Source organism: Bufo gargarizans, chromosome 7 (assembly GCF_014858855.1).
Source record: "Bufo gargarizans isolate SCDJY-AF-19 chromosome 7, ASM1485885v1, whole genome shotgun sequence".
In the NCBI taxonomy this organism is placed as follows: domain Eukaryota; kingdom Metazoa; phylum Chordata; class Amphibia; order Anura; family Bufonidae; genus Bufo; species Bufo gargarizans.
In genome coordinates this window covers 21150639-21174120 of record NC_058086.1, presented here as the reverse complement: position 1 = coordinate 21174120, position 23482 = coordinate 21150639, and the positions used below count along the sequence as shown (strand labels likewise).

At 41.7% G+C, this 23482-nt stretch overlaps 1 protein-coding gene across 1 annotated transcript in view; it reads right to left on the bottom strand.

Moving 5' to 3' along the window:
- Positions 1-23482, bottom strand: part of NUP210 (nucleoporin 210) — an 84221-nt gene that overhangs the window by 39466 nt on the left and 21273 nt on the right. Inside the window, exons 9-20 of the mRNA XM_044300896.1 lie at positions 23055-23161; positions 22063-22203; positions 21813-21950; positions 21312-21467; positions 19908-20103; positions 18947-19092; positions 16733-16954; positions 15431-15604; positions 12171-12363; positions 11976-12082; positions 10808-10912; positions 8930-9031 (exon numbers count right to left, since the gene is read on the bottom strand). Coding sequence (XP_044156831.1) covers positions 8930-9031; positions 10808-10912; positions 11976-12082; positions 12171-12363; positions 15431-15604; positions 16733-16954; positions 18947-19092; positions 19908-20103; positions 21312-21467; positions 21813-21950; positions 22063-22203; positions 23055-23161 — 1787 coding nt within the window. The remainder of the gene's footprint in view (positions 1-8929; positions 9032-10807; positions 10913-11975; positions 12083-12170; positions 12364-15430; positions 15605-16732; positions 16955-18946; positions 19093-19907; positions 20104-21311; positions 21468-21812; positions 21951-22062; positions 22204-23054; positions 23162-23482) is intronic.

Sequence of the window (23482 nt, the reverse complement as noted above, 5' to 3'; positions counted from 1 at the left end):
CCCCCTTTACTTTGTCTACCCTTTCCTAATACCGGTATCTTCTAGACCCGGCAGTGGCTCCACATGGTTTAAATCTATACCATAATATTTGGAACCTGGGCTTTAGCTCAGAGCTGAATTCTGTGGCGGCTACATTCTCCAAATAGAGCTAGAGCTCCAACGTAGACCTCTGTTCTATCTCGTGGCTCTGTTAGTGCGGACACTGATGTTAGTATTCTGCACTCCCCGTACAGCTTTTAGCCACGGCTGTTAAGATTCCTAAATTGTTACTAGTTAGCATCTGCTTAGAGTTTTAATCAAGTCGCACTTATGTGCGATAGTTTATATGTTTGCTGTATTTTCTTAAAGAGGACCTTTCACTTCTCTACAACCTAAAAACTAACTATACCTGTGGGCAGAGCGGCGCCCAGGGGTCCCCCTGCACTTACTAGTAAGTCTGGGCGCCGCTCCGTTCGCCCGGTATAGGCTCCGGTGTCTGCGCTCCCTCTGACTGATTTCTTGTAGGAGGCGTGTCCCTTGCTGCACTGCTGGCCAATCGCAGCGCACAGCTCATAGCCTGTGCTAGAACTCAACCGAGCAGCCACGTTTGCTGCAGCGCATCCAAGCCTTGACTCTGTGCACGGGGACTGTAATATGGTACTTGACTCCTCATTGGATAGATTTACACAGGGCACTCAGACAGACCTTCCTGTCGCTCCCACTCCACTGGCGGGCTTGGTGGGTGAGATGGGATGAGTGGATATTTGGAGACATCAACACTACTCCTGCCATTCCTCTTCCCACCAGACTCTGTCCTGCACTGACTATGTATTCAGCAATTCATCACTATATAATCGTATCTCCCAGGTCGAATATGGGGTTAGAGGCATTTCTGACCACTCCCCTTTGTACTTAATTGTCACCGCAACTACATCGAGTCCCTATGGTAGTATGAGAATCCACCCCTTTTGGGTGACCTTGCTGACGCCACATGATCGAATCCCTGACCAATTATCAGTGTTCCTGGCTTGTCAGGACCCCTCCGAGAAGCCTTGTTTACTATGGAAGACACTGAAGGCTTATCTTAGGGGTTGTCTGAGATCTTCTATAGCATACGTTAAAAGAGCTTCAGCCCCGACAGGAGTCTAATATGGCGCGGGATTGCGCCAGACTGGAGGCTGCATATGTCGCTAACCCCTCCGACTCTAACAAACATGCATGGCTTTTCCAGGGCCGCCAATATCTTAACCGCCTGAAAGTAAAGGCTCAGCGTAAACTTTTTTTCACTAAGCAATCATATTTTGAACTAGGCAATGAGTCTAGTAAATTATTAGCACACATAGTACAACACCAAAACCAACGTTCCCCTGCAGTGTTGAAAATCTATAGTACTTTAGGATCGAAACAGAAGCGATTGCTCACCGCTTTTATGAGTTTTATCAGGAACTATACAGATCTCACTTACAGGTCCCCATAAATGAAATAGAGGAATACCTTTCTTAATTAGCTTTACCTCAACTTTCTCCCCAACATGTGGATTCTTTAGATACCCCTATTGCGTCTGAGGAAATTAAATTGGCAATCTCATCTATGTCCAATGGGAAATCCCCAGGGCCGGATGGCATTCCATTGGAAGTGTATACCAAATATATAGACTCCCTTATAGAACCCCTTAAACAGATGTATGCCAAGGCGCTCGTCGAAGACTCCCTACCTCCGTCATTGTATGACGCTACTATAATAGTTATCTTAAAACCAGACAAAAATCCGCTAGAATGTGGGTCGTACAAACCAATATCCCTGCTTAATTTTGATTATAAGTACTTGCGAACAGATTGAATAAATGTATCCCGAGTGTCATCCGCCCTGATGAATCTGGCTTTATGCCAGGGAAATAGACATTGGAAAATATTAGAAGAGTCCAGGTTCTAGCACAAATAGGTATCACACAACAACAGCAATGGGCCTTTGCGTCTCTTGACGCAGTTAAGGCTTCGATTCGGTTGAATGGCCTTTTTCTTCTGAAAACTCTCAAAAGATTTGGTTTTGGCCCAGTCTTCATCAAATAGGTATCTAATTTTGTATAAGAAACCCAGGTCTAATGTTAATATAAAAAGGTATCCCCTCCTCTTACTTCATTTTTGGTAGTGCCCACTGTCACCCCTATTATTCGCATTGGCCATTGAACCTCTGGCGGTTAGTATAAGACAGGATGAATTGTTCCGTGGCATTGTCCTGGGAGTCAGAGAGGACAGATTGGGCCTGTACACAGATGATATGGTATTATTTATGTCCGATGTGGAGGACACTTTCCCTCAGGCAATGTGACTAATTGACGATTTTGGCAGATACTCTGGTGTTTGTATAAACTGGTCGAAATCCTTTTTCTTTGCACTATACAAGGTCCACGATAGAACCACTTTCTATGAGTTGCCTATTGTTCAACATTTTAAATACTTAGGAATTACAATTACCAAAGACTCAGGATATTTTCATCCCTTGAACACATTTCCCTTGCTGACATATTGCAGAGAGAAGTTCAAACTTTGGGGATCGCTCCCATTGTCAGTTGCAGGTCGCATAAACCTTATAAAGATGATGGTGCTACCCAAATGGCTATATATTCTGGAACATGCCCCTTTTATTGTCTCTAATAGATTTTTTCATCAGCTGAACTTTTTATTCTCACCATTTATTTGGGGATCAGGAAGAGCCAAATTATTTCCACGCCAACTATTACCTATTCACAGAGTAGAGCCATCCAAGTATGGACGGCAGCAAAGAAATTATGTGATAACTCAGACGTAATAGAGGAGCTTCCACTATGGGACAATCCCCTCTTTCCTGATTTATTGTCATTCCATGATGCTCTTTTTTGGAGAAATCACAATATTTGCCACATAGGGGATATCTATCAAAACAAAGGCTTGAAAAAGGCTCATGCTTGAACCGAAACGTCGCTTTTGCCGTCATATGGGCGATTAAAAACATCTTTTGAGAAGATACGCTTGGAGTGCAGTCCGATTTTTTTACTATCAAAACAAAGTAGTTATATCATTTACCGATCTTCAAACTAGACTCCAACTACCTCACAATGCATTTTATCGCTACCTACAGCTCAGACATGCTCTCAACACTAAATTCCCAGAAGGATCTTGAATTTCTAAATTTCCCCTTATAGGAGTCCTAAAGTCACAGGGTCCTAAGGGACTCATCTCTTTCATATACACTCATCTGATAAATACCCAAATTAAATCCACTCAATTGCCTGTGATGCAAAGATGGCAAAATTTGATTCCTGACTTAACAGAGGATGATATATGTGAGGTCTTGGAATCGGCTATGTATGTTTTCCCCGGCAATAAATAATAGATTCATACAAGTGTGTATTGTTCATCAGAGCTATCTATCCCCGGTTAGGTTAAATAAGATGGGGAGATTGAAATCACATTAGATCCCATAGATGTGCCAAGGAGAACGCAGATTTCTGGCATCTTATATGGGCTTGCCCTTACATTGAGACGTTCTGGTCGGAAGTCACCAATTTCCTTTCTGGACTGATTCATATACCGGTCCCCAAGGACCCTAAACTATGTTTATTAAATGTACTAGACTATTAGACATATACCAACTATAGTGAAATCTTCCTTCGGGAAACATTATTTTTGGCGAGAAAAGAGATAGTTCTAAGATGGATGGGGGATCGAGTTCCTTCAATCTCTCAATGGAAAGGTTTAATTAACACAATTATCCTGTACGAAAATATTATTTATAAACATAGGAAATGTGAACCTGAGTTTGAAAAAGTTTGGGGGGCCTGGTGCTCTTCTCCAAATACACTACACTCAATGTCTTTCATACAAACCCAATTACCTTTAAGTCCATAGATCATTATGTTTGGGTAACCACGTTTATTGTATATTTGACCAGTAATGGCATTTTGCCTATATTCTGATATATATATACACGCTGATGCATTTGTAAACCTGCTGCTTATGGTAAAAATTTTCGCCTATAAAAGACAATCTACTTTACTTGTTCAATAAAACAAGTTTAAAAAAATAAATAGGAAAGGTGTAAAGAAGGAGAAAGTTAGGTCTGATATATACTGTATGTAGGCCACTGCTGAAGAAAACCCATGCAGCTTCCTCGGGGGAGAGTTGGCTTATTGAGTCATAAGCAAGCACAGGTCTGAAAGTCAGATCCATTAACACTAATAGACCATTGCACAAAATGAGAATTCTACCATGAAAATACATTGATTTAGTGGATTTAATAACACAAATTCAGCTTTGGATACCTTAACCTAGAAAAGAGTTAAGATAACTGACAAAATGGCAATTACACATCGAAAAACCCATAACAACAAAGTTATTAGCAATTAGAAATGAATAAAATAACACACACACATTATATATATATATATATATATATATACACACACACACACAAACTTCTAGGTGCAAGAGTACCAAGTAAGTAACCCCACAATGTAGTTTGGTTTTTTTCCTTTCTGCCTTCCACCTTTTTTTATATTTTCTGTTCATGTAGTCATATGGAGGGCTAATTTTTTTCCAGGACACATTACCTACATGGTATCAAAATACAGTGAGCAGGTAAACAGTGAAGAAAATCGCCAGGAATCGGACTGCCACAGATCAGATATTATATATCCTCAGGATAGGATCAAAATAAAAAAATTGGACAACTCCTTTAGGTAGCTTTAATGCTTATTATAATCACAGTAAATAAGGTTATCAATATGAGAAGGAGGAAAACTCCTTTAAAGTGATAAAGATGTAATACATTTTTTTTTATAAATAGGGCAAAATGGCCACTGAATTGTTTCTATTGTCAGCGTAGGAGCAAGTACCCAAAATTCCGTTTACTCCAATCAGGCAAAAGAGCCTACAAAGCTTACCTTGAAGTCTAAAACTTAAGCCTTTACCAAATTGTTTAAAATTAATGCTCATAGGTAAGGTGCCCCTACTTGGCCTGGACTAATGTCCCCGTCCAGTTAGTCTGAGCATCCGCCCCGAAAGTGGTGACTCTTTTGGACTGTCCCTAGCAACTAAATAGGATACCCTACCACAACCCGATTGCAGGTGGTACTAGCTCGGTGTTGGATAGTAATGTGCATCGACACATCCAGGCCAAGTAGGGAAACCTTAGGGACAGCAATTCAGCTCTGCCCGGTCCTACTCTGTTGACCTTTATGTCCCTTCTGCTCAAACAAACAAGAGAAGTATGGCAAGACTGCTCTCTATTTTATGTACAATGAACCTTTGATGCATCCACGTTTTGGGATTTATTCTGTTTGTGTTATCACCTATGAGCATTCATTTTAAGCAATTTACCTCTTTTACCAATTTACCTCTTAAAAAATTAGGTAAATTAAACAATCCACCTCAATTTACCAAATTACCTCTTAAAAAATTAGGTGCCTCTCACGCCAGTGCAGGGAGATTAGACTGATGTGTGGATACGCCAGTATTGATAAATGTCCCTCACTGTGTTTGTTTACTTTTGCATGTCAGCCATTGTAGCGTGTACCGGTACTTTGTTTCATATTGTATTGGAGGTGCTGGTATAACTTTTACGTAATGGCTAGCTGGATGCTCATTGAGGCATAGAAACCTACAAAGTAGTATACAAACCTAATGATGTCCATGAATTGTTCCCAGTTGTAGTGCTCACAGCAGACTACCCCATAGTAGGACCACACCGAGTACCCAGACATTGGTGCTACTTACAAGATACTACCCACTGAAGTGCCCCTCCACACAGCAGTGTCATTTCTACAGGGAATTGCTAGTTTCAGTATTCAATGAAATAGTCTAGCACCAGGATAAAGTCCAAGGTTTTCTTTATGGTAGACAAATAGGATCACAGAGGTACGTATTGGGGAGACAGCACCCCGATAAAAATTTGTTAAACGATAACTGTCATATTTTTATTTTATTTGCTAGTTTATTAGAGCTAGGCATGTATACCCAAGTCAGTTTGTCAATGATTGTCAAAAGATCTGTAATTACCTTATAATAACAGCTTTCATTAATGTCCTCTGTCCCTTTCCACTGCTCCCTTTAAAAGACCGTTGCTATGACTTGTCTGTCTTCTTTTTAGTGTAAACAGAAGACGGAGGGGCGGTCCTTCACACGGCATGCCTGCATTAGGCTTCAGAGTGAGGAGGCGTGTCTCTCAGTAATCCAATCTGATTGGCTGGCAGGGAGCTGCTGGCTACAGCAAGTGTGTATGGGAAGTGAGGGGAAACAGTGTTGGCCTCAGAGAACTGGCAGAGGAGCCATCTTGAGAAGGTCCTCATATTGTAAATGTTTAAACAGCCGTAACTAAGGGGAAAAACTCAAGGAAAACAGTGGTAAGTGAAGAAACTAAAGATTGCTTTATGCATAATGCTGCTGCAGCAGTAACATATGCTAAAATAGATTTTTTTATGAAAACATGACAGTTACCCTTTAACTGAATTTCACCACTGACGTGCTCCCATGCAGCAGTGTCATTTGTACAGGCAATTGCAAGTTTCACTGTGTCCTCTACACGTAATTGGACATTATATATGTAAGTGTGTGCTGTGGTCAGTAGCTCCCTTATAAATGCATCACTCACATATCCCCCTAAAAACATTATAATTAACAGTAATGGTGCCACAGAAAGCACAAAGAACTACACAATCACAGACTTACTGAATAAGGGTCCATTCACACGTCCGTTTTTTCTTTCCTGATCTGTTCCGTTTTTTCAGGAACAGATCAGGACCAGATCTGGACCCATTCATTTTCAATGGGTCCTGGAAAAAAATCGGACAGCACGTTTCCGTTGTTCCGTATGTCCGTTTAAATATAAAACATGTCCTATTCTTGTCCTGAAAAATCGGATCCTGGTACAATACAAAGTCAATGGATCCGCAAAAAACGGATGACATTCGGATGTCATCCGTTTTTTGCGGATTCCGTTCCTGGAAACACATAACAAATTTTTATTTATTTTTTTCAATTTTTTTTCAAAGAAATCCAAACAACTTTATTTGATTATTGAAATGTATACATGTTTCCGTTTTTTGCGGATCCGCAAAAAACGGATGACATACGGAAACATTTTCAGGAACGACGGATCCGCAAAAAACGGACCGTTTTTCAGGATGAAAAAAAACAGGACGTGTGAATGGACCCTAAGGCTACTTTCACACTAGCGTTCGGCTGTCCGCTCGTGAGCTCCGTTTGAAGGGGCTCACGAGCGGACCCGAACGCTTCCGTCCAGCCCTGATGCAGTCTGAATGGATGCGGATCCGCTCAGACTGCATCAGTCTGGCGGCATTCAGCCTCCGCTCCGCTCAGCAGGCGGACACCTGCGGATCCGTCCAGACTTACAATGTAAGTCAAAGGGGACGGATCCGTTTGAAGATGCCACAATATGGCTCAATCTTCAAGCGGATCCGTCCCCCATTGACTTTCAATGTAAAAGTCTGGAAGGATCCGCTCAGGCTAATTTCACACTTAGCTTTTTTTTTGCTAATATAATGCAGACGGATCCGTTCTGAACGGAGCCTCCGTCTGCATTATTATGATCGGATCCGTTCAGAACGGATCTGATCAAACGCTAGTGTGAAAGTAGCCTAATGAGTTTTAGTAACATTTTCCTTTAACTGTTTCAATGGTAAAAGTAACATCTAAAAATCTTACTGTGGATTTGATGTGGATTATACAATGTGGAACACTGCATCATAACCCCAACTTATAGGCAATACTGCCGTTTGAATAAATGGAGCACCTCCTCAAAACTGCTGGAACTAAGGGTACTTTCACACTAGCAGTTTTGTTTTCCGGTATTGAGTTCCATCACAGGAGCTCAATACCGGTAAAAAGAAAACTGATCAGTTTTATCCTAATGCATTCCGAATGGAGAGCATTCCGTTCAGGATGCATCAGTTCAGTCCCTCTTACGTTTTTTTGGATGGAGAGAATACCGCAGCATGCTGCAGTTTTACCACCGGCCAAAAATGCTGATCACTTTCCGGAATTCCGGATCGGGCATTAATTTACATTGAAGTGTATTAGTGCCGTATCAGGCATTAAGTGTTCCGGCAAAACGGATCCGGCTTTCCAGTCTGCGCATGCACAGACCTTTAAAAATGCAAAGAAAATGTTTTATACCGGATCCATTATTCCAGATGACACCGGAGAGACAGATCCAGTGTTTCAATGCATTTGTCAGATGGATCCGCATCCGGATCCGTCTGACAAATGCAATCAGTTTGCGTCCGTATTGCCGGATCCGGCAGGCAGTTCCGGTGACTGAACTGCCTGCTGGAATCCTCTGCCGCAAGCGTGAAAGTACCCCAAGGCTGAGTTCACACTTTGTTCAGTTATTTCCTTCAGTTATTGCACTCTGTGAAGGTAATAATTTGCACTTATTGCGTGTTTTTGACCCACACCTGATTTTGGCTGACAATAACTGATCAAAATAACTGACCAAATAACTGAAGTGTCAACTCAGCCTTTGGGCCCATGCACGTGACCGTAAAGGCTCCGTAAACGTATTGCGAACCGCAAAAGGTGAGTCTGCAATGTACGGGCACTGGTCGTGTGCACTCCACACTAGAAGCGCTTCCATGGGCTTTTGAATCCGTGCCTCCCTGCAAAAGATAGGATATGTCCTATCTTTGGCCATATCCTGCGGATCACTGACCCATTCAAGTCAATGGATCCGCATCCGCCGCGCACGCGGTCGGTTATTTGCAGTCCCCAGCACGGAGCCCTTACATTCGTGTACATGAGTCCTTAACGATACAAAACTACATGGTAGGGAGCAATTGGAAAATACATATTAGGTATTGCTTATATGTAATTAATATTTGTGCTTCTTGCAATGGAAGGCAGACAGAGGACTGAGGTTATATAAATGAGAAACATGTAAAATACACCAGACTCACCGTCACTACTCCTTTAGATTCTTGAAAAGTTGTATCAATAAGATTGGGAACACTGCTGTTAATGAAGAAATACCCAGACCCCTCCACGATGGTGAATTCAGCCTGAAATGAAAGGTGAAATATGAGTAATGTGGAAAGGCCATTTATATCAACCCCTGAGCACCAACGCATTTTCAATAACTTAATAGTGACCATACAGTCCACTACCCAGCCCTTTGTGCAGTCTGGGATCAGGATGGCAGACCACTAGAAAAGCTTTGATATCTTGACCTTTGGTCCTGTTACATGGCCCGACAGAACGAACGCCGACTGACTTGTAGATCATCGATCGGGGCCCTTCACATGTCCTGATGCAAAATGACAATGCAAAGTTACAGCAGTCTGTCCCCCATTCACTTTGCATATTGTCAGCGGTGCATCCCCCGTTTACACAGGGCAACATGCTGTAGACAAACCTGAAAGATGCGATCACTCAATACACTTGAGTTTTGCTTGTTTCTTGGGTAATGCCCGATCCTTGGCACATGTAAAAGGGCCCCGAGTCTTCTTTTACAATTGTGGCTAGTCTGAAGAACTCCCCAATTAAAAACTAAGAAACTAAATGACATGTTAGATACTTTTATAAGGGGGGATCTGGGTGCAGAGACCCCAACAGTTCAGTAAAAGAAGCAGGCAGAAGCACTAAGTAAAAGAGGTTGTCTCACTTCTACAAAATGACATTTATCATGTAGAGAAAGTTATTAAAAGGCACTTACTAATGTATTGTGATTGTTCATATTGCCTCCTTTGCTGGCTTAATTCATTTTTCCATTACATTATACAGTGCTAGTTTCCAAGGGTTACGACCACCCTGCAATCCAGCAGCAAAGGATGTGCTTGCACACTATAGGAAACAGCGGTGGTCTATGCGTGCTCCCGGCCAGCACCTTTTCCTACCATGTGCAAGCACGACCACCGCTGCTGGATTGCAGGGTGGTCATAATTCCTGGAAACAAGCAGTTTACAATGGGATGAAAAAAGGAATCAAGCCAGCAAAGGAGGCACTATGGACAATCACAATAGATTAGTAAGTGCCTTGTATTAACTTTCTCTACATGATAAATGTCACTTGCTGAAGTGAGACAACCCCTTTAAGCTCTGTGCCCCTTGTTTCTAGTAGTCTACAGACCTCTCTCTGGAACTCCCACAGAAATGAAAGGAGCAGCCACACACATTTCTGACTGGCCACTCCGTTCATTTCAGGGGGGCTCCACGGGGTATAGGGTCCCCATTCTCATGATCTTGGGGGGTCCCAGCGGTAGGGCCCTCACGAATCTAACAGTTATCCCCTATTCTGTGGATAGGAGATAACTTGATATAACCAGAATACCCCTTTAATTTAAATGGCCATGTCAAGTTTTATTTTCTAGGACACAAATGAGAATTATTGAAGTTCTCCAGTGCTTAATTTACATTAAAAAGGGTTTTCCGACATGTTAATAATGATGATCTATCCTCTGGATAGTTAATCAGTATCTGATTTGTGAGGGTCCGACATCAGGGACCCCCACTGATCAGCTGTTTGAGAGAAGCGCCAGTGCCTTCTCGCAGCTTACCAAGTACAGCGCCGCTTAATATTGCAGCTCGGCCTCATTCACTTCTTGTTTCGTCACAAGGCCTAAGAAAAGCTGTGAGAAGGCCGCGGCGCTCACATCAGCGCTGATGCCTTCTCAAACGGCTGATCAGTGGGGGTCCCGGGTGTCGGACCTCCACGATCAGATACTGATGACTTATCCAGAGGACAGATCATCAGTATTAAAATGTCGGAAAACACCTTTAAGTTCACAGGATAATCAGTCATAGCAGAACGCCTATACATTCAAAGAAACAAAACCTCACCGTGACACTTGGATGATTATAGATGGAAATTGATCCCGGGTTCACCCTCACATCCTCCACAAGTAGAAGCTCTAGACTAGCAGCAACTGGTGTGAGTGTTTTAATCTGGAACAGAAGAGACCATTCACTATAATACAAGATTCAGGAGTACACATGTACACAAAAAATAAATAATTAAATAAATAAATACACATACATGCCCTTTTCTAACAAACCTTTTAGGAGACACAGGAATGTCCCTCTGGCACGTATCAGATAGGTTAAGTAATAGAAGTCAATATGTAGACTGATCCAAACATAAAAAAACATATAACATACCATTGAACAGCATTGATTCTTAATTTAAAGTGTAACTATGATATACATATATCTATATCTGTGTAAGGCTAGGTTCACATCTGGTGGGGGGGAGGTTCTTGCAAAAAAAGACATAATAAAGCTGTATGCAGTGGTATTTTGTCTGGCAATGGCAATGGGTCAGTACTGATGCCTGAAACCCAACGGACTCCAATACAATGCATATGCCGGATCCAACCATGCTGGTAATTCTATCCCTAGGCCGGAAAAGAATAATGGAATTTGGCCGCAGATCTGAACTTAGCCTAAGGCTCCATTCAGACGTCCGCAAATCGAATGGGTCCGCATCCATTCCACAATATCGGAAACGGGTGCGGACCCATTAATTCTCAATGGGGAATCCGCATTTCTGGAGCGCGGCCCTGAACTTTCGAGCTTCGGCCCCGAACTTCCGGGCCGCGGCTCTGCAAAAAATAGAACCTGTCCTATTCTTGTCAGCGGAAAATAGGCAGTTCTATGGGGGGGTGCCAGCCGGGTGTATTGCGGATTCGCAATACACTACGGACGTGTGAATGGACCCTTATTTAGAGAGCAGTGTACATACAAATGTAGTAGAGTTAACACACATGCTTTATGAGACGTGTTATCTAAACTAAATGCGTTAAGCAAACACCTTCAATTGCTTTTCAATGGCTTTTGTTTCAAGATAACTCGATGAGTTAAGACTGTGTGTTAACCCTGCTACATAACATTCTTTAGTCACATAAGCAAAGTTGCATCATCTGCATTACAAAGAACAATGGCATCATTTTTATAATACCTTGAGAAATAAACAAAAAATAAAAACAAACAGGAATGCTTTGATACATACCAGTGTTCTTACGTTGGCAGCTCTGAGATGAGACTCCTGGTAATTATTTGCTGTGGCAGTAATAACTGCTGTCCCCGATACCTGATGAACATGAACTGTGTTCAGGCCTAAAACAATAACAGTAATTGAGACATCCTGGGGTTGTCCGTTTTATTTTCAGACACTTTCGTATAAATACACAAATAAATGTAATACCATGCATCTTCCTCTGACCGCCTGCATCTTCTTTCTGAATATACTCCATTGGTTTTGAAGCATCAAAGTTGGCTAAGGGCACCTTGGACGAATCCCACTCAACAGCTAAAGAAGTAAAGTTATCAAACTTTCTACCATGGTGATCATAGGCCGATAACTGCAGCAACTGATTACGATAGTTGGAAACTGGAATCTAGAAAAAAAAAAAAAAAAGAACATAGGTAATATCCCTAATATCTAATTAAACTGGATGAATTTATATAAAATCCAATACCAATAGGAGATCAAAGCATAGACCATTTTAAATATCATAAATCTGTAAAGAACTTTTACACTTTTCCCGCTCCAAAAAAGAAGAGGCAGTGGAGCTTAAAAACCTAAAAGAACAGATACTTGCCCTCACTGCCGCTTTCCATCTGATATTGCTCATGACGAAGCTTCTCTTCGCTTCCTAGTTTCCGCTAGACATGCCAAAAGTGCCAACATCAGCCTGCTCAGTCATTCACTGCCCAAAGTGGTGACCCATCGCTTTAAACATCCCTTTAAAAAGGGTTGGCCACTAATTCTTTCATTATATGCGGAAACCGGAATATTAAGCCACTTAGTAATACGCTATTATTAAAAAGACCTGCACCAACTGCTTATTCCTTGCTTATTCCAATCTTCCACAGACCTCCTGGCCCCCAAAAGGCCACTGATGGAGGGGCTCATCACCAGATCTGCCCATCGACTAACCCTACACACGCACTAGAAACTATATCAAGAACTTAGATTAACTTTTTAATTTTTTTAAAAAGGTGTTGTCATAACCCGCCAAGAACTTTAAGTGGATGGTGGCTTGTTAAAAGGGTTGTGCCAACAGATGAACTTACCCTATACTCTACAGAAGGGTGGGCTTCCAACTGCTGGGCCCCCAGCAATCACCAGTATGTGCCCCCATATGAAAGGAGCAGCAGGTTGTGCATGGCAGCTGCCAATCTACTCATATACCATGAGACTGCTGGAGACCGGCAAACACTGTCAGCCATTTTCAGCAATCGCACAGAAAATGAATCAGCAGGCATGCGTGATTGGCTGCTCTATTTATGGGTACACGGGACCCTAGTTCTTATAATCAGGGGGGATTCCTGAGTTCGGCCACATTGATCAGATGCTTGCACAGGCAAGATATCCAGCAGCCATCAGTAGTAGTATAATCACGCAAGCTTTATTTCTTCAATAATTAAAATCCATTGTGCACATTGTTTAACGCTGATGCGTTTTTCAGACTATGACGTAGTCCTTTGTCATATGACTAGGATATCGTAGGCTACAGTCTGAAACGCGTCCGTGTTAAACAATGTGCAACTCTAGATTTTAATTATTGAAGAATGACATGAAATAAAGCTTACATGATTTTAGTACTACTGATGGTTGCTGGATATTTTGCCTGTGCAACCATTGGATTCACTGCATCTGGGAGTCGGCCCAGAGTTTCTGTGCAGCTCTGCATTACACAGGGAGTGGCTTTTTCATTGTGATCAGACGCTTATTCGGTTTCCTGTGGATAGGGGATAATTTGATGAACGACCCCTTTGATAACAGGTGAAGTGGCCAACAATGCAATATTTCTTCAAGATGCACGCATATACAGGATTTAATAAGGATTTAAGTGTGGATTCTGCACCCAAATCCTCAAACCCACCGACGTTTCACACGCCATGAAAGGGTGCATTCACATCACCGTTTAGCTTTCCGTTCTTTTGATCCGAATCAGAAGAATGGAAAGCAAAACAATTATGTGAATGCACCCCAAGTGAATTTATATATCATTCATATGCACTGAAATGTTTTTTTTTTTTTGTTTTTGTTTTTTGTGTGACTGCCAAAAAAAATTTAATAAATAAAAAATACTCATCTGAACATTTGAGTGTAGGGCTACTTTCACACTGGCGTTTTGGCTTTCTGTTTCTGAGATCCAAAACGGATCAGTTTTGCTCTAATGCATTCTAAACGGAAAAGGATCCACTCAGAATGCATCAGTTTGCCTCCGTTAAGTCACCATTCCACTCATGCCTGCAGAGTTGATCTGTCCGTCCTGGGATGCGGAGAGAGACTAATCCGTCCTGACACACAATGCAAGTCAATGGGGATCTGTTTTCTCTGACAATAAAAGAAGGATCCGTCCCCCACTGACTTTCAATAGAGTTCATGACGGATCCGTCAGGGCTATATAAGACATATTACAACCAGATCCGTTCATGACGGATGCATGCGGTTGTATTACTGTAACAGAAGCGTTTTTGCAGATCCATGACAGATCCGCAAAAAAACGCTAGTGTGAAAGTAGCCTCAGCCTGGAATTTCAGCTGCAGATCCTCTTGCAAATACATGTTGGATTTCCCACAGGCACATACCCCATGACTGCAGCTCGACAAGAATTATGAATGTCAATGAGGGAAATACCTGACTGCACAGACGCAATTATATGCCTTTGAGTACCTGAAGATAATTTTTTAGAAAAGGGAGTGAATGTAACTGGGTATGCGCCAAGCCACTGATGAAACGGTTCTGTATGTCTTTGTTCACTGCTATAAAAATGCATCTATTCTGCACAATAACACTACATTTTCTGGGAATGAAGTCATTAACCGCACTAGGCCACTAACACTCCCCAAGGCTGTGGTTATTTTATGAAATACGAAATTGTGCACAAACCAGGTCACTTGGTTTAGGCTACTTTCACACTCGCGTTTTGTGCGGATCAGTCATGGACGGATCCGTTCAGATAATACAACCGTCTGCATCCGTTCAGAACGGATCCGTGTGTATCATCTTTAACATAGCCAAGACGGATCCGTCATGAACTCCTTTAAAAGTCAATGGGAGACTGATCCGTCTTGAACACCATTGAAAGTTAATAGAGGACAGATCAGTTTTCTATCGTGCCAGATTGTGTCATAGAAAACAGATCCGTCCCCATTGACTTACATTGTGTGTCAGGACTGGTCCGTTTGGCTCAGTTTCGTCAGACAGACACCAAAATGCTGCAAGCAGCGTTTTGCTGTCCGTCTCCAAAGCAGAATGGAGACTGAACTGATGCATTCTGAGCAGATCCTTTTCTATTCAGAATGCATTAGAATGCAAACTGATCAGTTTTGGACCTCTTGTAAGAGCCCTGAACGGATCTCACAAACTGAAAGCCAAAACGAGAGTGTGAAAGTAGACTTACTGTCCTATGCAGAACTCCAGAAGAAAGAAAAAAAAAAAAAAACACATACCACTTGCTTTTCTTGCTGCATCAGGGGGCAGATGAGATCCATATGAGAATGCTTGTACACAGGAGTCACAGTAAATCGTGATGGAGGAGCACAAGCCAGCTTCACATTAACACTCTCAACTGCTGGAAATGGGTTGGTCTCGGTGGGCTGGTTTCCAACAGAAAGTGACACTATCTGCCAGAGAAAAAATTAACAGAATCACAGAATTTATCGATTAGGGTCTAAATCCACTGAGCGCACATTCGGCATATGTATAATTCTTCCAACACGTGACAAATGTGGCCAGGCCAGTATAAAGTGGAAGGCTTTTTGTTTCGTCAGATTATCCCGCTGAGATTTCACATGAAGCTTGTGCCAGCAAAACGCACGCCACAATATACAGGGTTCATTATTTTTAATAGTAGTAGTCAATGAGCTGTATATGTAGGAGGTTATAGCGCATATATGTAGGCAGAATTTCCTAACATACAGTTGCAAGAAAAGGTATGTGAACCCTTTGGAATTATATGGATTTCTGCACAAATTGGTCATAAAATGTGATCTGATCTTCAGCTAAGTCACAACAATAGACAATCACAGTCTGCTTAAACTAATAACAAAGAATTAAATGTTACCATGTTTTTATTGAACACACCATGTAAACATTCACAGTGCAGGTGGAAAAAGTATGTGAACCCCTAGACTACTGACATCTCCAAGAGCTAATTGGAGTGAGGCGTCAGCCATCTGGAGTCCAGTCATTGAGATGAGATTGGAGGTGTTGGTTACAGCTGCCCTGCCCTAGAAAAAACACACTAGTTCTGGGTTTGCTTTTCACAAGAAGCATTGCCTGATGTGAATGATGCCTCGCACAAAAGCTCTCAGAAGACCTACAATTAAGAATTGTTGACTTGCATAAAGCTGGAAAGGGTTATAAAAGTATTTCCAAAAGCCTTGCTGTTCATCAGTCCACGGTAAGACAAATTGTCTATAAATGGAGAAAGTTCAGCACTGCTGCTACTCTCCCTAGGAGTGGCCGTCCTGTAAAGAGGACCGCAAGAGCACAGCGCAGACTGCTCAATGAGGTGAAAAGGGATCCTAAGCGATGGCATTAGTGGTCACTCCACCCCATACTGTGGAGGAGATCATTGCATGTAAATGCAGCAGTCTCCTCTACAAGCAGGCGATTGTAGGGAAGGATCTCTTCCCTCCTGACAATTGCTTGCTACATCAGGCCATGCAAAGGGGTCTTTAGCGCTTGGATTCAATGCCAGTATCTGGACCAGTGGATGTTCAAACACTAAAGTAGACAAACAAGATTACCTGTTCACCAAGGTCTCTGCAAACAGTTCTAACCCAGTGCTGGAAATGGTTGCGGGATAATGGGGTATCAAGCAGAAACAGACCAATGCTGTCCTTATCTTCTGCAGATATATTCCTGAAGAATTTTAAAGGTTCGAGGACCCAAGGCTTGGGCCCTCCTTCAAATACCATGTCCTTCGATGAACCTAATGTAACCAGAGCTACTGATTGTGGGTCAATAGTCTAAGAACAGAAGAGAAATAAACACAATTAACTACGTTTTGTAAATTGTTTATTACAGATACGGGACATTATTTTTTATTTTTGATGGCATACATATCTAAATATACACATTAAGGCTACATTCACACGTCAGTATTTTTCTATAATCCGAATTTCGGTCCGTTTTTTGCGGATCCGTTGTTCCTGAAAATGTTTCCGTATGTCATCCGTTTTTTGCGGATCCGCAAAAAACGGAAACATGTATACATTTCAATAATCAAATAAAGTTGTTTGGATTTCTTTGAAAAAAAAATTAAAAATATATATTTGCTATGTGTTTCCAGGAACGGATTCCGCAAAAAACGGAAGACATACGGAATGACATCCGAATGTCTTCCGTTTTTTGCGGAACCATTGACTTTGCATTGTACCAGGATCCGATTTTTCAGGAACATAATAGGACATGTTTTATATTTAAACGGACATGCGGAACGGAACAACGGAAACGGACAGCACACATTGTGCTGTCCGATTTTTTCCAGGACCCATTGAAAATGAATGGGTCCTGATCTGGTCCTGATCTGTTCCGCAAAAAACGGAACAGATCAGGAAAGAAAAAACGGACGTGTGAATGGACCCTTACACGCAGATAAGATTTCAGTCATCTAATACCAGTTGTCGCATAGCACTAGGATGTAGTATAGAATTATGATTGGTAGGGTTCACCTTCTCCCAATACAGAAAACAATGACCAAGTCCCTATGGCATTTCTCCAGCACTCTTGGTCACATGACTGAAGTACAGCTCCATTCAAGTGAATAGGGCTGGTTCTCTGTACAGCGCACAGTAAAAAAAACAAAAACATTGTATTTGAGGGGAAAAAAAATATATGAAGGAGAGAGACTGAAGGTACCACCGTGTTTAAAGCGTTTGTTCGTGTTCAGAGCAGAACCCGGACATATCCCTTTCTTCACCCAGGCAGGCCCTTTGATATGAAATGCTCCGATGCGCTTATCAGAGGGGCTGCCTGGGCGAAAGAGGGGATATGTCTGGGTTCAGCAGATTAGGAGTGTCCTGGTATTCTGACACTCACCAATCCGGAAGTAATGGTATATCCTTACAATCTGTCATCACCTTTTATGAGCAGAAAACCTCTTCAACCCTTTCGTTTATAGGATGTATGCTGTACAAATATATAGCATTTTTTTGGGTATGTTTTACTACTTAAAAAAAAAAAAAAAAATTTCCTCTTTGCATCACCATATGCTAACAGCCATAATCTTTTTATAGTTCGCCACATTGACAGTGCTAGACTCACTGCTCTAGCACTGAGATCCCGCGTGTGCGCACTCCAGCGTTGTCAATCAAAAGGATAGGGGGCGTCTTTATTACATACAGAGCGGCACTAATAGGCAGGAGGGCGTCGGAGATGCGGTGCTCAGAACCAGTAAGCGCGCCTCAGAGTGCTCCGTTTGCTCATTAGCATATTTTTAAAAGTGGATTTTACAGTGTGAAAGGAACTGAACTAAGGGAAACAAAGGTAGGTTTGTGATCAGCGTTTGGGGCCCCAACTCACTATATATCTAGCATGGTATACTTGAAACAGGTGACAGAGCCTCTTTAAAGGGCATCTGTCAGCAGATTTGTACCTATGACACTGGCTGACCTGTTACATGTGCACTTGGCAGCTGAAGACATCTGTGCTGGTTCCATGTTCATATGTGCCCAAATTGCTGAGAAAAATTGTGTTTTAATATATGCAAATGAGCCTCTAGGAGCAACGGGGGCGTTAGCATTACACCTAGAGGCTCTGCTCTCTCTTCAACTGCTGCACCCTCTCCACTTTGACAGGACCAGGCAGTGTAAACATCATCACAGCTGGCCCTGTCAAAGACGTGGATGGCTACAAAGGAATTACAAGAAAAGGGGAACAAAACTCTTTAGCTTACCTACATTCTTCCAAATCTTCACAAAAAGCAAATCCTAATGAATATACATTCATGTTATATTTACCTTCAATGGTAGGTAGGCAGCCACAATGATTTTAGCTTTAAGATGTACATGACTGTGTGTGTAGCTGACAAATATAGTTGTGTATCCTGGTGTTTCAGCTTCAACTGTAATACCGCTACAATAGTCAGCGCCAGGCTTGAGTCTTCCTAGCAATCAAAGGTAGAGTAAAAATATGGATAAATTGAGATATATTATTATAGGATCAAGAGCAACTTGGGCAGTATGGTCTGTTTATAACCCAGTATTAAAAGGCAATTCCCACAGAACACACTTATGGCATATCCATATAAACTACTCACAGAAGACTGTGGAAGTCACACTTATCAGGCATTTGTGGACATGCAATAAAAAAGTGTAAGATAGGACTACCTCTTGCGGGTTGTCTGCTTTTTTCTATTGAGGACCTGTCCTCAGGAGAGGTCATCAATATCAGCTCAGCAGGGGTCCAACACCCGGCACCCCCCACTGATCAGCTGTTTGAAGAGAAAGCGACGCTTGTACGAGCGCTGCCTTCTCCTCAACATTTACCTGCTGGTCGTTGCAACCGCAGCTGAAAACAGTATAATTACAAGTATGGCGTCACCATTTGCTTCTATGGGATTGCTCCATCCTATTCACTTGACCAGATGGGAGCCGTCCCATAGAAGTGAATGGGGATGCCATACTTGTAATTACATTGCTCACTGCTGTTGTTGCGACAGCAAGCAGGTAAACAATGAATGTTCTTCAAACAGCTGACTGGCGGGGTGCCGGGAGTCAGGCCCCCGCCGATCTAAGATAGATAACCTATCCTGGGGATGGGTCCTCAATAGAAAAAAGCGGACAACCCCTTTAAATGACACATTTCCTTTACCTAATGAAAAGAATAAAAATGGAGGCTAGTTTATAACCAGATCCACTAAAATAAAGACAAATAAGACAATAAAGTACTATACATACAAGACAAGACAGTTTTACATACCTGGCAGTATCTTAAATATCCCAGGCGTCTCCATTTCTACAGCCAAGTCAAAGTGCGAACAGTCACTAAGTGTTACCACTTTGTTGTCTCCATTTAAGACGCCAAATATCCTGAGAGGCAGCTGAAGTTGTTTCCCCAGTCTGACTTCCACTGGGCAAGGTATGAATTGCATGCCAGTGGGTTCAATGACAAATACCTAATCAGATTAGATATTAAAATTAATTAGCAATCCAAGAGAAGGACCTGAAGAAAATCAGCCACAAGAATAAACACGAAACAAGGATCATGGTGATTGGGAAAGTTTTTGGCTTCCATGCACCCATGTCCTAGAGCAGGGGCCAGCAACCGCCGGCACTCCAGCTGTTCTGAAACTACGACTCCCAGAATCCTCCTTTCACTTTTTTGGCAGTTACAAGAATAGATGAGCAAGTGTGCACGCTGGGAGTTGTAGTTTCACAGCATCTCGAGTGCCAAAAGTTGCTGAACCCTGTCCTAGAGGGAAGTTAAATGGATTGTGCACTGGGTGGTCTTTACTCAAAATAAAGATGTAGAAACAGAGAATATGCGCTGCATGCTGGCTTACTATAAATCATATAAAATAATTTATCAAAGCAGCTCCACTGGCAAACCTATTAAGCATACCCTCTGGGGTAAACCGACAACTGCACAGTGCTTAGATCTTCAAGCTATACCAACGGAAAATCTGAAAACTCAGCTCTCTGTGTTGCTAACCTCTCCTTCCTCCTAATTCGCCGAGTAACAGCAAACTGTCATTGAACCTGAAAGTTCAAGTTATGAGAGAGTGAGAGTGTGTGTGAGAGAGAGAGAGAGAGAGAGAGAGAGAGTGTGTGAGTGAGTGAGAGAGTCTACCTGCTTGAATCAGTGCCAGTGCTGCTATAATCACAAGACTTCACTAACTAGCATATTCAAATAGACAGCCTGTAGTTCACTGGGTAAGATATTCAAGTTATTTGCTACTCCATCTTTCTCCTCATGCTCTGCCCCACATTGAAATTAATAGACTGTGCAAAACGCAAATGAATGAAGCTAACAAAATAGCACAGACTGCTCAATTTTTAATTCTTAGGTTTACTCACTGAGAGCACATCCTAAAAGCTACACACATATATTCAAGGTAAATCTCATCTGAAATGGGCAATTTTGGCCATTTCAGTCGCAGAGTTGAAAATGTTACATGAGCGATCAGTCAGGATGGCCGGTGGCAGACTTGGACACACTAGAAGCGCATTGCCAGACAATTTTTTTATTAGATTATAAGAGGTTAACGTCTAATCCGCTAGAATACTTACTTTGGGCACTGAGCACCAATACCTCAGACTAGCATGAAGATGTCAGATTAGGGGCTATTAAAATAAAAAAAAAGGCATTAAACTAATTTCTTACCTTCATTTCTCCATAATGTAGAATGTTCTGAACATCTCGAGCGCGTATGACACTGACACCAATGTCATCTCCAGTTGTCATCAAACCTTTGACGGTCACAGTGGCCACAGCATTATTAGTGGAAGACCATGTGAAATTGCCACTTCCACCTTGCACCTTGAAATCAGCAAAGAAAGATTTCATCAATAATGCATAAAGAATCTAAGGATAATACATTTATCATATAAAAAAATAAATAAACATACTTCCAGATAAGGACCAGCTGCCATACATGTACTGTAGGGTGCATGGTGCTTAGCTTTAAATTCATGTCCCTGTATGACGCGGGTTTAAAACTCCTGCAAACTAACAGGAGCAAGTCGGGTCCTTACTCCAAGGAGAAGACAGAGGTTTATAACCTCTTCCTCCTTCTCTTTTCCAGCATACAAAGTCTTCAGTGAGCGCTACACAGTAAATAGGAGATCTGGTGTGCTCATAGTATGCATATAATATATTGTTTACCTGAATTGTATACTGATAGGCTCCGGGTTTTGGCTGCCAGGGAAAAGTTAGGATTTTGGGTGACAGAGTAATTGGTGGGTAGATCTCGACTTCCTGCTGATTCCTCACTGGATTTGGTAACACATGAACACCCCCATCCTAAAACAGAAGATATTGTAAACGACTCTATACACAAAGCCAAGCACCATCTTTATATGTAATCATTTCTTTCAGTAAAGGAATCAGAAAAATAGAAGTAAAAGCTACAAACCTCATCAACCACACACGTTAGAGCTGCATCAATAATTGTTTGACCGCTCTTCAAGGCTTTCACGCGATGGTATGAACCATTCAGGGATGATTCCAGAACATCAAAGTATTCTTTAGGTATCTTCGCTTCAATACGCATATTCTGAAATTAATAAAAAAATTAAGCAAAAATAACCATTGTGTAGTCATTTAAATACCAGCTATTTGTAGACACTTGTTCACTTCGCAACCATTTTTAATGCATCTTAGATAATAAAAAATAGTTTAAAAAAAAATATATAGGTTTTCCACAGTAACAGACTACAAACAAACCCAATGTGGTCAGATCCTGTGGCTGATAGGTTCACATGTGCAAAATAATGCTGCATGCAGTACAATTTTTATCCGCCTTTTTACTAGAATCTGCGACGAAGGCTCCTAAAGGAACCGCCACGAAAAGGTGTGAACCTAGCTCTATTCCATATGTCCCCCACTGCTTGCTGACATCCACATTTATTTTATAGTAGCACAATATGATCCAATCATACCATTTAGAAAAGGCAACATTTTTTTTTAAGAATGAATGATGTGTTTCAATCAATAAAGCTAATTTCCTTTGGTCAAAAAACTATGTTTTTTAACACAATGGACAAAATGATCATCAACGCTGATAAAATTGGTCATCTTGGTAATCCATGGACAGTTACTTTCTCAAAGCACCGTGTCAGAAGTCAGTGGGTTGTAAGACCCCAACTGATTGCAAAAACACACGGGCAGTAATTCTGCGCCCCTTTACTGCTGTTAGGCCTCAAGTGCCTTAGGGGCTCACAGAAAGTACATGCACCTCTCGCTTGGCTCACTGAGGAGAGCCGATCAGCTGAGGGTCCTGCCCCTTCATTTTAGAGATCGTTGGGGGTCCGAGCACTATGCCATGTCAAAATGTTTTTAAAACATTGCAGTGTTAAGTAAAATGGCCTTGACAGTGCATATAAATAAAATGATGAAGATGCTTACATCTGATAAGTAGACCTTATTACTAGACTTGTCATACACATCAATGGTTATTTCGTAATATCGTCCAGTTTCAAGAACCCACCTATCACCAGGGTGGACAGTAAAACCTGTAAATAACAAGAAATCCAAAAGATAAGTTCCTTTCATTTTTGCTTTTCCATAAATTCATAAATTGCAAATGGAATCAAATCAGCAGCACAGTGGTCGGCACTATGGTCCTGGGCAAGAATTCAACCAAGCAGCTGCATGGAGTTTATAGGTTCTCCCCATGTTTGTGTGGGTCATCTGCCAGTATTCTGGTTTCCATCTACACTTCTACACAGATTTCTGCCAGATAACTTTTCTAGCAATGTCATTGTGCCCGTCTTCAACATATCATTTAGAGGACCCAAACTATGATATACCTATAATAACCATCTGTGCTTTCA